Consider the following 14636-nt stretch of genomic DNA (forward strand, 5'->3'; position numbering starts at 1 on the left):
TAATGGATTTAACATTATTTAGATCGTTTCGTGAGTCTAGAACATGTTTCGGCCACATCCACAGAACCAATTTCAAAAATATTCAACAGCGTTTTTCCACAATACCTCTTCAGTGGTTGTTGGGTGCTATTTGGTCCATTGTTTGCTAAGAAACACATCGCCTAATATTGTGTAACACACATATATAAACACATCCATATACACATTGAACATCAAATACATGTTCTGATCTCGTCTAGCTGAGTCGAATGGTTTATGACACTTGGCCCTCCGGCGTCGGATCGAAACTCGGTTTTCTAAGCGATATGTATTTGTAATAATATAAAATACAAAATGTAAACAAAATGTTTAAATATGTATTGCAATTACTTTCGATTCAAACCTTTTTAAACTCTATCTATATAACAGAATTCCAGGGAAGTTTAAAGGTGTTTAAGAGAATTCCATTTATTTTAAAATGAGATCTTCATAAGAGTTGAGAGTTTAAGGGAAGCTCCGAGAGCAGCGACTTACAAGGAGTTCCTTAGAATTATGAGATATTCCGAGAATTCTATGATTGGTCCGAAAACTTTAAAAGCTTCAGGGAATTATAAATATATATATCAGAAAATTTACCGCAACATTTGATCAATTTAGAGAAATTAAGGTAAGCATAGAAAACTTTTTGCAGGCAAAATTAGTGATTTAAGGCAAAGTTCCGTGAGCGTTTATAAACTTTATAAGGAAAATTGTAGAACTTAAAGACAATTAAATCCATTCCAGTTGAATAGTGGGTTCTTTTTTTAAAAAATACTAAGGCAGGGCAGCCTATAGAATTTTAAGGAAATTGAGAAAAAATTTGGGCAGTTTTAAAAACATCAGGAAACTCTAGACTATTGAAGAAGCTATGAATTAGTTTTGATAATTTGAACTTCAGACAAATCTTGAGAACTTCAGTGAAAATCATAGAACTATATTAATTATTTCGCTGTAGGGCGGAAGCCTAAAGACGTTCCTGTCATTTCAGAATAACTTCGAAAATTTCACAGAAGTACAGAGATCTTCAGAAAAATTTCGAGAACTTCATAAAAGTCTATGGAACTTAAGGGAAGATCCGAGAACTTCAGTAACTTTTATGGTCATTTCGGGAGCATCTTAAATAAGTTTAGTAAAGCTCCAACAACAAAGGGAATTTCAGGGGAGTTCAGTTCAATTAGTTTCACTAAATAAGCGGGAAATTTCAAGAAGTTCCTAGATTTTCAGAGAATTTTAGTGATTTTATAGATGATTATTAAACATTTTTAGAACAGTTTAATTAAATTCATGGTAGTACAACAAGCTTCATGAGAACTGCAAACACTTGAGAGAAGTTTCGAGAACTACGAGAAGATATTGATCTCGCTAATAAAGCTCTAAACAAAAAAAAAACTTCATGAAAGGCGGATATCCTCAGAGCAAATATATTCCAGAGCAAGGAAATTACATAAATTTTAAAATATTTTCGAGAAATTCAGTGAATTGTTAACACTTTAGAGAAGATTCATGATCGTTAGGAAAATTGTTAGGAAGTCCGAAAAAGTTTAGAAAAGTTAAAAGAAATGATGAGAAGTATTGCGAGCATCAGGTTAGTTTCTCAAACTACAAAAAAAAAACTTTTCAGGCAGTTTAATTAAATTCAGGAATATTTTGGGAACTTTCAAGTAGTTATGAAGACCTTAGGTTAGTTCATTCCTTATTCAATGTAGATTTCTCATAAAAATTCACATGGAGTTTACTATCTTAATCTTAGGCTTCACATGAAGTCTAAAATTCCTCAGAAGTACCATGAACGCAGATTGCAGTTGATGTTTTTCTCATAGATTTTTTTCCCAAAACTCCCGTGGAATGAGATCCTTAGAAATTATAATAAAATTCCATGAGCCTGTGCAAGGAATTCGACTCCAGATTCTTGAAAATTAGTAGTATTATAACTTTTCAGTTCAGAATTTCTAAATTCATGTATTCGTTACTGAAGATTTATCCATTCTGGATCTATAAAGTTCAATGTGTGAATTAAAATAACTAGGGATATTAAATGTTTTTATTTTAAAATACATTCTTAGTAAGAAAATTATTAAATTTCCTGAGAAATGATAAGGTTCCCTGATACTTCCAGGTATTTTCAGGAAAATAAATTTCCCTGCTAATTCCCGGTTTTTTCAGGTAGTAGAAGCTTGGAGGTTTAGTTATAAACTTTCTATTGAATCTTTCGCTTTAAAGGTTCCTATCGTTCATATTTAAGTGTTTATGAGAATTTAATTGAATAAGTCTAAAGCATCAAACATTTATTTGGTATGCCATCAGAACGACTAATTTTCTTCCCTTAGGTCACTTTTTAGTCACTTTTTACAACTATAAGTCACTATTTGGTCACTTATTTCTTCAACATGGTCACTAAAATTACTATTTTTGACAGCATTGATTGCTACCAGCCCTGCATTTATCTAAAAAAGCTTGGATTCCGGAAAGCCACCTGTAAATGTTAATGTAGTCGAGTACCCTCAGAATATCATTCAACGATCTTGTATACAATATCAAAATGTTTGACACGTTTTTCATAAATCTGACCACTTTTCACGGAGGAATCTGGATTTCAAAACGCAACCTGGAGTGGCCAAAAAAGTACCCTCAGAATGACCGCCAATGATCTTGTTTTGCGAAATCACGAAGTTTTATATGTCGCAATCCAGGTTTTGGTACCACTCTAAATCTGGCCACTTACCCCGGGGAACCAAGAATGAACGGTGTGATGGAATACCTTCAGAATGACCACCAATGGTCTTGTTTTATAAGGGAACGAACCAACCCAGGGCTGAAAGTCTCCACAATAAAAATATATAAAAAAAATCTTGTTTTATTAAATTATGAAGTTTGATATGTACAAGCCAGGTTTTGGTACCGTTCTAAATCTGGCCACTTGTGGAGATAACGGTAGTTCTCAACGTTTCATGTATTTCAAAGTCATTTGGCATCAAACATTTTTTATAGATTTGCTAAATTTTATTCTGAAACCGCCCTTGGGTTATTTTTTAGTTTAAAAATCTGCACCACCCAGTCAAACCTGATGAAAGCCAATTTTTTTCATAGGGTTGTATGTATGTACATTTTGTATAAGTTGCATTTGGCAATATCAAGATGGCCATTTTCATTAGCACCCTAATATATGTATGGTGAAATCAATTGTGGTGAAATTTTCTTACGAAATGGGCTCAGCAGACAAAGCTACGCAATAATTTATTTCTGAAATATGTGACTGCAGAGTTGCAAATTGTGAACGTTTTCCACTTGTGGCAGCTATACCAGCAAAACTTAACCAATAACAGCAGGTTCATGCTTATCTTATCGAAGGAAGCTTCAAGTTTGCTCAACATCATATTTATGACATTAAAACCCATCACCAGTCCACACCGTTATCAGTACAACATTTGCGGTTTTAATCGAGCGTTCACAAAATCTGCTTCGTCCAGCTGTTTATTGTTATCTTTCGATGGCCATTCTATTCTTTCGTGTTTACTTTGTTGCCTATCACTAATACTTGCATATCGTTTTTTAACTCTTTCCAGGAACATTCCATCGGTTAAAGCACAGTGGAAAATTCGCATCTAGTGGCCATAGAACTCCCGTATCCAGTGACTTCCATCCATGCAACTAACGATAGCAGGGTGCAAAGTGAAGAGCAGTGTCAAATATAATGCGGTTGTGAGATATTAGAATATGAATGAGGTTAGAGATAGTGGCAACGAAAAATCAGCTTTGGCTATCAACTGGTAATGAAGATATCGAATTTCAATTAGGGAATTGTTTGCACGATAAAGTGTGCTAAAGAAGAGGTTTTCTGTTAAGGGTGGTCGTTTTGTTCTTATATTCAGGAATCAAATCATAGCAAGTGTGAACAACAAGTTGTTTTATCCATTCCCATCGGATGGGCTATGGGCGGTAGTGTGCAATGAGCAGTTGTTTTGACTGTTGGTCAGTTGTAGTGAAACAAAATTTCGGTATCAATCTAGTGCAGTTTATAATTGTGAGCTGATAACGATGAACGTAGGACAGCATAGTGGCCCAGGGCCGCCACTCAACCGCACTGGCTGCTCGGATCGCTCGGTTACCGGACCTTCCTGCAGGGCACTGCGTACGGCCGTGTCGGCATTGTATTGCTTGGATGATTTCATACGGGAAAAGATCGGTGCTGGTTTCTTCTCGGAGGTCTATAAGGTAAGTTAAAAACACTGTTTCGTTTGTGCTGCACTCTTCACAACCAACCTGACATTTAATCAATTGATTCCACTTTCGCACGGCAAATCAACCGTTAAGAAGCGTAATTTTGCGAATCGACACGAAAAAATCAATCTCAAGCCATTGCAGGTGATTCAGCAAGCCTATTGTACGTATTAGGATAAGGCACTTAGAAAATAGCAAATTTCCCTACAAAGCCGCATGGATTAAAAGAAACATGAATGAATTTTCGGACGGGTTTCCCGGTTCCGGGCAATATTTGTTTTAAATCTAGAAAAAAATGATTTAATTATCGAAACAAATTACTGCAGCCTGTTGCAGTTGATCAATTGCTGGCCATTAATTTCACCAGTTTATATTAATTGCCGATTTGTCCGAACCCCCAGCGTACCACAAATGACAATCGACAGAGAACTAATCTTCTGCAATACAACTTGTAGATGTAGGTAGAGCTTGCCGTTCGACAGTTATAAATCGATACGTATCGATGGCTTTCTAGAGCTAGAGCTTCGGCCAATTTCGCTCGTCCATCCGTGTCTCACGGTGGATTAGCTCCTCGGTCTTGCCTTAGTCGGCGTTATGAGCCATTGCGCTCGTCGCCATCAAAATTCGTGCTGGCCGTTGGTCAGAGTGCCGCGGAAATCGATTCTCTTCCGCTTTTCTCGCAATGTGCTTTAGGCATATACCAGCAAGCAATGAGCACGGGCGCGTGTGTTTTCCATCTAGTAAACCGAGTATAATATATACATTTTAATCGCTTTCATTAACTATCTTCTTTATTTTCCAGTTCCTAGATTAAGAGACAGGGTTTCACACTGGGAAGTGTAGTGTAGTGGTACTGAAAGTAGGTAGAGCTATTCATTGCGGTTTAATTGATTGATTTCGTATCATAATTACTGGTGACTGTTAGTGGTATTGAGATAGCTTGCCATCTGTAAATGTAAATTAAGGAAACAAAAGCTACGCAGATTTTAAAATGTACTGATCTTAGCTAAAAAGTAAAATTTGGTTATTGGTAAGGGCAGCTTTTTCCTCAATCTGTTGGTTGGATACTGCTCCTAGATGGGTTGATAAGTTTTATTACATTTGATTTTATTTAACTATTGGCCTATGTTTTTGAATGTTAACTACCCATCTATCTGAGCGTGGATGTCTCTCTAAGGAATTCCCATTAGAAAAGTCTTAGAATTTGCGTTACAATTATCTTTGATTCTTATTAAAATTTCTTAAATTTCTATCCATAATAATATGGATTTGTGTTTTCTTAAAAATTACATTGGAATATTCCACAGAATAAGAATTCCATTAGAGATAATCTCTGAATCGTCTTTGAATTCTAATGGAAATCATCTAGGAATTCTCCCGATGCTTTTCTTGAAACTTACATTGGAATTCACGCTAGCGTTACCAAAGTCTACTTCCATAATCTCCTTAAAATTCCACTCAACATTTAATTCACTCCACTTGAGAATCTCTATGGATTTATTTGGGATTAACCTTGGAATTTTCTTACAGTTCCCTACGAAATTTCCTTGAAACTTTCCTTGAAATTAAATTGCAGCTATGCTATGAATTTGATTTCCTTGGAATTTCTCTCGCAATTCCCTTCAGACCTCAAATACTATTGTGACCTCAAATTCTATACTAGGTGAGAACAAGTTATGCAAGTCCTAGTTTCCCTACAAAATGCTTACTTTGTAGTCATTATTGGGTATTTTGTAGTTGCCGTGTAGGTCCCTCCCCTTGGCTAGATTTGCACCTTGCTGTTGGTGGACGCGCTTAATTTCATGCTAGTGGAGTGTTGGAGAAGGTAGGTTTATTGCCGGCGTTGCTTGCTCATGCCGCGATAGAATGGCGCCATGGGCAGGCAATGGGGATTACTAAGCTTCCCCTATCTGATAAACCACTTCATGAGAAAACCAAAGATCTAGTGTAGCAGTGATAGTATCACACTTGTTACTCCTTTGATTGAGAGCCGCGTCGTAGTACGCTTACGTATAGGCACTGACGTTGGGTGTGATACTGGCGGGTTTTGCCGCAAATCACTCTTAATTTATTTATTTTTACGCAGATAGGGTAGAGAACTTCTTCTGCCTAATCGCCCATTTTAGACCTATCGAGCAGTAAACTTCAAATAAATCCATTATTTCGGCGTTAACAAGTCAATTATGCGTTTGGTACGATACTATAGTTAATAAGCTACCGAACGAAGTCAATTAGAACGCGTGAACCCATAATTCACATAAACAAAAGAAGCGCTCCGACAGAATCAATTTTTATCCTCATCCGATAGGCCGAAGTGAATTCATTGGCGTTTCAATGCGTTAGGCCGAGTTAGAATCCGTAGGCCGAGTTTGGCGTCAAGAAGCAGTGTTAGACTCTTGACAATATCTCAACGATTGGTTTCTCTTAATCAAATTTTACGATACGTACGGAAAGGTAAATAAATATGGAAGCCATCAGTAATAATAACATTTAGTTTGGTGCTAAACTGCGCTAGGTTAAGAAAGACTAAGTGCGGGTTGTGCTTAATAGGGGTAGTTAACCCTAGATTTATTTGGGTTTGCAAGGGAATTATCTTACGACTTACGAGGCTTCCGATCTTTAAAAAAATCATGACTTTAACAGTTGTATTGTTGGCACTAATGATAGCTGTTTTGAAGTGATTCCATCGAATTGTATTTATAGAAAAGATTTTTCGCATCTTGAAATCAACATAAATCACCATTTTTTTTAAATTCTTCACATGTTTTTGTTTTATATCCATCCGAGCTCAATCCTGAAGATAGCTAACCAATTCCACCCCATTGGTGGTGGTCAACACCAAATTATCCTAAAAATCAATGCATTAACGGTTTATGTTCCATTTCAGTTGTGTTGGCCATTTCAATCAACTTCTTGCAGGACCCACTTATTTTCCCTTTCTCTCAAGCGGTCAATTTCCGCCTCCGGACCATACCGAAATCAGGCGCACGCGCATCACTCTCATCTAACGGTTGATCGAGCTCACCAGCTCGAAGGCGCAAACCGGCGTGATTAATTTCTTTTTTTTTTTGCGTAAATGAGGGCTTCCGTCAATCCGTGTATCTTGTTCACAAGCTCCTTTGGGGAGTCTGAAAAAAATGATGTTAAGTAGTTTGCGAAGGTCACGAAACGCTGTTCAAGATGCTCGCGCCCTCCGTAATCTGTTTTGCTCCATTCTACTGTTGGCACATGTACTTTTTACAACTACTAGTGCAACCATTGCTACCAGCTACTGACAGCCAGGCCCCTGCTCATAAATGGTCAATGGTCAACAATGGAAGGTGGTCATGATGGTTATTATAGCCGCTGCTAGTAGTCCGAAAAATAAATAAAATGTTGCTATCGGATGAAATTTGGAAGCGTAATGGAAAAGACTCCGGAGAAAGCAGCAGCAGCAGCAGCTGTTGCTACAGCGAAGAAAAGGAAATAATGTTTTCGAGGTTTAAGCGTGGAACGGTATTTTTTTTGATGCTCCGTGTATCTGGAAAATTATGATGTTTGCCCGGGTTCGGGAGGTGATGTCTTCATTAAAAAGGCATGGTTTTCTGGGTCAACTTGATGGTTTGTACTTGAAGTCTCAATTGGTTCATCGCATTGGATTATGAAGGGCCAAGAGATGATCAACGACCGGCGACTAATCCAAGCCATAAATTACATCAGTTGAAGTACCACTGGAATAGTCAATGTCAATGACGCAGCAATAGCCTAACCGTGTGGAGAAAGAAGCGATAACGTTCGAAAAATATTGTGGATGCTCTGCACTGCCAACGAACGATAAGTCCGCGCCAATTATTCCTCTGATAAGACCAAAGCCAAAACTAATTACACGATACTGGTCACGTCGAAAGTTGGACGGTGCGGAATGTGGCTTGAGTGTTTGTTGTTGTCGATGTTCGTTTCGAAGAAAATATTTCGGAGTGCCTCAAGGACGAACTGAGCTCTCTTCTTCTCTCTGTGTTCCACAACTGGTCCGTACGACCGTGTGCGATTTATTCAGTAAATGAATTTAATACTTGTTATAGTCGATTTTTATATGGTGATGGTTTGTTTTGATGTGATTATTGTTTTTTAAGAGGATGGGCTGGCAAGTCGTCAAATTCATAACTTTAGAGGCTTACTATTCAATAGCAAGATCGTGTAACGATTTTAAGACATAAATTTTATGTATTTATACATACTAACAAAAGACTTACGTATTTTTTCGTTACATACAATACGTTCATCTAAAACCGCTGCATAAACGCGTTTCACATGAAATCCTAAATAATGCAGGAATAGATTTTGGTACACCGGAGCAAGACATTGCGGATTAAGGTAGATTCACCAATCGTGGCTGTACGCTGGACGCATGTACTTTTCATAATAGATCAGTCTTCTTTCATCAAAACTGAAACATTATGCTCGCCCTCAACTTAGTGTTCTTCGAGCCCTGACAACGTTGGCGTGATCAATGATACTCTCTATGTGCATGGAAGTCAAGAAATTTGGCAGCCCGGTCTTATTTTGTAGTTGCGCTAATAAACTGAGCTAACCATTTCCATTCATAGTTTAGGGGTAATTTCTCTATACAGCAAAACAATATTTCAATACCGCAATCGCAATATACTAACAATCACCAAAATACGAATGTAATAATGCCACCAACGGAAATCAGACAAATATAATAAAAATTTACAACGTTGTGCTCAATTCCATTGGTTGCGAAACACTACACCAGATCTGATTCCTTTAAATTAAATGTTTGTATCTATCAATATTCGCTTATATTCATGAAATCTCTTGGTACCGGTAATTTACCGGTTTTACCTTTAATTTATAGGTATTACCGTTACTGAACCGCTCAGTTCCGAAAACCCGGTACTTGCAAAAGGTAGGAAGGCCTTGCACTCCTTCACGCGATGCATATTCTTTTTGTAGACCGAGCAATCTATTTTTGTTGCTCCATCATGAATTAGATTACGATCTCGCTGCTTTGAGAGACCATAGTGTGATACTACTGAGCTCAGGAATGAGATTTAACCAACACGTTTCCTGCATAACGGGTAAAGCGTCTAGGAATGGCGGACTGATATTCCGAATTGTCAAGGATTTTAAGAACGTCCACTGTTTGAAATCATTCCAGCGACATCATAGTATTGTTCGTCGGTGTTCAGTCGGTGCTAGATTATGGATCGACCCATCCTTTCCACCAAAACGGATCTGATAGGATAGATAGCATTCAACGGAGATGGCGAAATAGTTTTGAACTACCAGGATAATCAATGCCATTTGATTGAAATGGAGACCTTGAACAGGCAAGAATCCGTAGTCTCCGAAACAACTCGCTTTTTTGGTCTCGGCTCCGTCGTAAAAATTGTAGTGAAAATTGTGGAATCCACGATATACTTAAAATTTTCAGTGTATTCTCTGAATTTGATTTGAATGTTTCTAGCAATACTTTGAAATAAATGCTGGGCTGATAGCGAGTCACTTTTTAGTGCCTTGGTCACTTTTTTCAAGCCAGTCACTATAAAGTCTCCTATTTTAAGGCCAAGTCACTATAGTCACTTTTTCCTTTAATCAGTCACTACTTTCAACTTTTTTTAGCGTTAATTTATTTCAAGATTGATCATTCTTTGCTTTGTGACGTTTAATCGTATTTATCTATCTACAGGGGGTCTACTCATTTTTCTAAATAAAATTACGTGAGTTTTCCAAGGTTTTCCAGAATTTTAACGGATAAATTCCAGGCTTATAATATGAGCTACCGTTCCGATTCAAATTTAGGACGATTCAAATTTCGGACACTTTCATTTTTAATTAAATGTTACATCCAGTTAGAAACAAAGTAATAATGTTAGATGATCGTGGAGGGCACTAGTCAAAAAAATTTAAAATTTACAAGACATGTGGATCATATTCGACCGAGATAATCAACTTTTAAAAGTGTCCGAAATTCGAGTTTAAGTGTCCGAAATTTGAATCGGCACGGTATTTTTAAATGCGTTGAAAATATGCTTATTTTTTGGTAGATCAAAAACAACAGCAATTAACCCAAACGTTTTTAAGACATGGTTATCAGTTCTGAAGAAACAGCTTTACAATCAAATCCATTGAATGTTGATGTTTAACAGTTACTTATTTTCTCATTTAAAAAAAAAATTGAGGAAGCCCAAGATCTAAAAATATTCAATGCCTTGAAGTTTCGTATTCCATGTACAAGTTCAAGATATTGAATATGTTCAAAGTGCCAGAATTGAGGAAAAAATAAATGATTTATTTCAAGTTCGTAATTAACTTTATGAAAGATTAAAGATCTTCATTGCAGTCCCATTAACTTCACAACAATTGTAGGAACTTTGTAGAAGTTTTGATGAATGAAAGGAAATGCTGAAAGTTGAATTATGAAAAACAAACTGCGGGAACATAAGGCAAATTAACACGCTGAAAATATGTAAACTTACTTGAAGCTTTAAGAACCTCAAAGCGGTTCTTTTAGCATCCGGAAATTTTCAGGAACTTTTATGAAGTTCCTAGAATTTCAGAGAACTTCACAGGTGTCAAGCAAACTTGAGAAATACAGAAAAATTGAGGGGTATCGTGCAATTTTTTAAGAAATTCTAAGCACCTCAGAAAAGCTAGATCTAAAGATCTTTGGGAATTTTCAAATCCTAAGAGTAGTTCCCGTAACTTTATTCTAGACTTTTGGAGCAGTTTAAAGATCTTTTATCGTAAATTTTTATAAACTCAGGATAGTTCCATGATATGCTGAAAAAAAATCGTAAACCCTTAAGCTGTTCCGAGAATTTCAGGGAAGTACAGAAACCTTCAGAGAATTTATGAAAACTTCAGAAATATTTCAGAGAAGTCCAAACAATTACACGGAAGTTTAAATGTGTTTACGGCTGTGGTGTTTCCTGAACCTCAAACTACCTGTACACCAACTCTCAGAACATAAAAAATATCAAAATATTGCTTGCAATGGATAGATATCGAGTAAACTAGAAGATTAAGTGTATTTTTCAACCGATTCGAGTATGAATATGGCAATCAATCTAGTTTTGAAAGTTGGAGCACAGGTAAAAAAGTAAGGTAACGGGATACCACTGGTAAACGGGAATTCCATTTATTTCCGAGCAGAACCGAGATCTTTAATAGAACTCAGATAATTTCTGGAAACTTCAGCGAAGCTCCGAGAAAATTTCTGGAACGTGATAAAATTATTTAAACATCCGGTAAACGGAAGAGTATTTTAAGGGTGCTATATCATGGAGTTTCAAGGACATAAAAAATGCGAAAATTTACCTAAATTGATTATAAAACATTAAAAAAATTCCATTGATAAAAAGGAAAATGCGAAAACTTTTAGCAAGCAGCGATATCTTCAAGAAAATCCAGCGAATAAATAATTCTAATAAATTTATACATATTCAGAATAATCCCATATTAATTATTTCTTTCTAATTCCATGAACATTGCGCTTGCACAAAAGTTCCAGAAATTTAGAAAAAATTCGAAATATTCACAGAAGGACAGTGGTCTTCAGAAACATTTCGAGAACTTCATAGAAATCTATGGACCTTAAGAGTAGATCGGCGAACTTCAGGAATTTTTATGAACATTAGCAAAATGCGGGAGCATTTAAAAGAAGTGTAGCAAGCTCCTATAATTGGAGCAATGTCAGGGGGAGGTCAGTTCCATTAGTTTCAGAAAATTAGTGAGAAATTTAAAGCAGTTCCCAGATTTTCAGATAACTTCAGAGAAGTTAAACTTAATTGAGGTCTTCGCATAAGTTCAGAAGATCAGCATTTTTAAGACGATTCAATAAAATTCAGCGCAACACAGCAAGCTTTATGATAACTGCAAAAATGTTAGAGAAGTTTTGAGAATTTCAGAAAAGAACACAAAACCTACGAGCAGTTCCGCTAACATAAGAGAAGTCACATAAATTTTAAAGAACTTTAGCGAATTGCTAAACCTTTAGAGGAGATCTATGATCCATGATCGTTAGAAGAATTGAATAAACTTTGAACTTTGAGGAAAAATTTATAAAGTTCATGGAATTTTAAGTATTTTATGAGAAGTATTGTGACCATCAGCAGGGTGGCAAGTGAACCAGGAAAACCGGGAATAAGTCGGGAATTCATTTTCACCAGGAAAAACCGGGAAAAACCAGGAATTTCATAAGTCCACCAGGAAAATAATCTTGTTTGTATAATTTAAATAGGTTCTAAATTTTATGTAGGGGAATTTACGTATTCTCGGCAACCTAAGCAGCGACCTTCTTTCTATAGCCTTTTTCTCTAAGGAACGCACACATATGCAGTATTGGTTTGTTTACAATCTATTGCTGCCAGCTGCTCTAACAATTTCAGTCGAAAGAATTGTCAAAAACTGTTTTGAAACGCTTTTACAAAGCTCCAATCTTCTCTAGTGAGAGCGAGTATTGTCGGCAACCAGTTTTTCTTCGGCAACCGTTCCATTTGAACTGCATGTAAATCTGCTGTTCTATTATCAGCAACTCGAAATCAGCTACAATTTGTAGTGCGTGTGTTTCATTTCAAGAAAACCTTGCTAGATTGCTTTTTCTCAGTGGTAAAAATATAGTCAAATTGAAGCTGAAAGCATAAAGAATCGTTTGCATGCATTCAGCGAAGTGTTTTCGTAAGAAAATCCAGTGAAAATAGTGTTTCAATTTGGGTTGCCGAAAATAGTCTGGCATGCCGAAGCCGTCATTTCCCCTATGTCAAAGTTTCTTTTTACAATAAGGTCAAAACTAACCATTTTGTTCAAGCTAAATCTTTCACACAACTAAACATTGATGAACAAAATTTACCTTGAGCATTTAGTAAATATATTTTGTATTTATTTTTAATATAATTTTTTTCTCGAATCAATTGCATGTATGATTTGTGCTTATTGATAGCAGACTTAAGTAATGCCGTCGCGTAACTACTTTGAAGTACCTGTTCAACATGTTCACTAAAAAAGTTCTATTTCTAAAAACTTCAGATAAGGCATTCGAACTTCATGCAAGTTCTTCAAAATTCGGGAAAGTCTTATAAGTTTCAGGAAAATCCTGTGAACTACTGTAATGACCTACGACGGTTAGGAAATCTCTCCGAACCTTCAGAGAAGTTCTTCAAATTTCAGAGAAGTCTTATGAACTTCAGGAAAGTCCTTTAATCTTTGGGGAATAACTACGAATTTTACAGAATTTTCTACAGATTTAATGTAATTTCTACGACATTTAGGCATTGCTTAAAACTTAAGGACAATCCTATGACACTTATGGATTTTTCCGAGCTTCAGAGAAGTCTTCAATACTCTTGGGAAGTGCTTTGAACTTAACATAGTTCTCCAAGCTCAAAAAAGTTACTAGAACTTCCGAGAAGTCGATTGAACTACAGGTAGTCCTACGAAATTCATGGGAGCTCTCCAAACTTCAGGGAATTTCCAAGAAATTTAGGAAAGACCCACAAACTTTTGAAAAACCCTTCGATATTTAAAGCCCTATGAACTTCAGGGAAGCTCATCTAAATTTAGGGTTCTCATATATTCAGTTAAGTCCTTCAAACTTCAGGGAAGTCCTCAGATCTTCGAGAAAGTTCTTCGAACTTGAAAGAAATCATACGAACTTCTGAGAATTTCTACGAACTTCGTGATACTTCTACGATATTTAAGAAATTCCTATGAATTTCAAAAATCTCCGGACTTCAGGGAAGTTCTAAGATATTAAAAAAAAAGTTCTTCGGACTTCGGGGAAGTCCCATGAAATTCAGGCAATACAAACTTCAATGAACCCTTCAGGAAAGACCTTAACGGTTCAGGGAAGTTCTACGAACTTTAGGGAGTTTCTATTAACTTCAGCAGTCAGTCTTTTTAATAATAAGAGTTATTAAACCAGCGTTATTTATGAAATATTTTAATCATATGATTTTGAAATCATGTTGTAATCAAAATTCTGCTAAATAACATCCTTTGCGGAAAATTTAAACCAACTGGAAATCCGTAAAATTTTTAGAAGCAAAGGTTTATTTAAAGAGTTCTCATTCATATCACACTTCGCAATTTAACCTTGAGATAAACTAGCCCGTTGGCTAAAAATGTTAATATTAAAGTTAATAAAATCGCAGTTTCAAAAACAGAAATCTCAAGATTGAGGGGCTTATAGATCTCTAAATTTCAGACATTAGATAGGGCTCCGCGCTGGTCCGTCGTATCTCAGCTTTTCTTCGTCATACACCCCTAAAATCGCTCATTTTAAGGGTCATCGCAAATGTTTCAGTGTCAATCGTAATTAATCTTGTAAGCAAAAATGTTTTTTTGCAAAACCATGAGCGAAAACGCTTTGCTATTATACACAGCTAAAAAAAAGTAGT

At 36.2% G+C, this 14636-nt stretch overlaps 1 protein-coding gene across 2 annotated transcripts in view; it reads left to right on the top strand.

Moving 5' to 3' along the window:
- The window catches only part of cdi (center divider), a 294603-nt gene that overhangs the window by 39614 nt on the left and 240353 nt on the right, over positions 1–14636 (top strand). For both annotated transcript variants that reach the window (XM_065226464.1, XM_065226465.1), the window contains exon 2: positions 3582–4230. In XM_065226464.1, coding sequence (XP_065082536.1) covers positions 4054–4230 — 177 coding nt within the window. In that variant the 5' untranslated portion in view covers positions 3582–4053. The remainder of the gene's footprint in view (positions 1–3581; positions 4231–14636) is intronic.

This window comes from Ochlerotatus camptorhynchus, unplaced genomic scaffold, assembly GCF_037179485.1.
Source record: "Ochlerotatus camptorhynchus isolate MF236.1 unplaced genomic scaffold, CSIRO-AGI_Acam_v1.1 ptg000251l, whole genome shotgun sequence".
NCBI lineage: Eukaryota > Metazoa > Arthropoda > Insecta > Diptera > Culicidae > Ochlerotatus > Ochlerotatus camptorhynchus.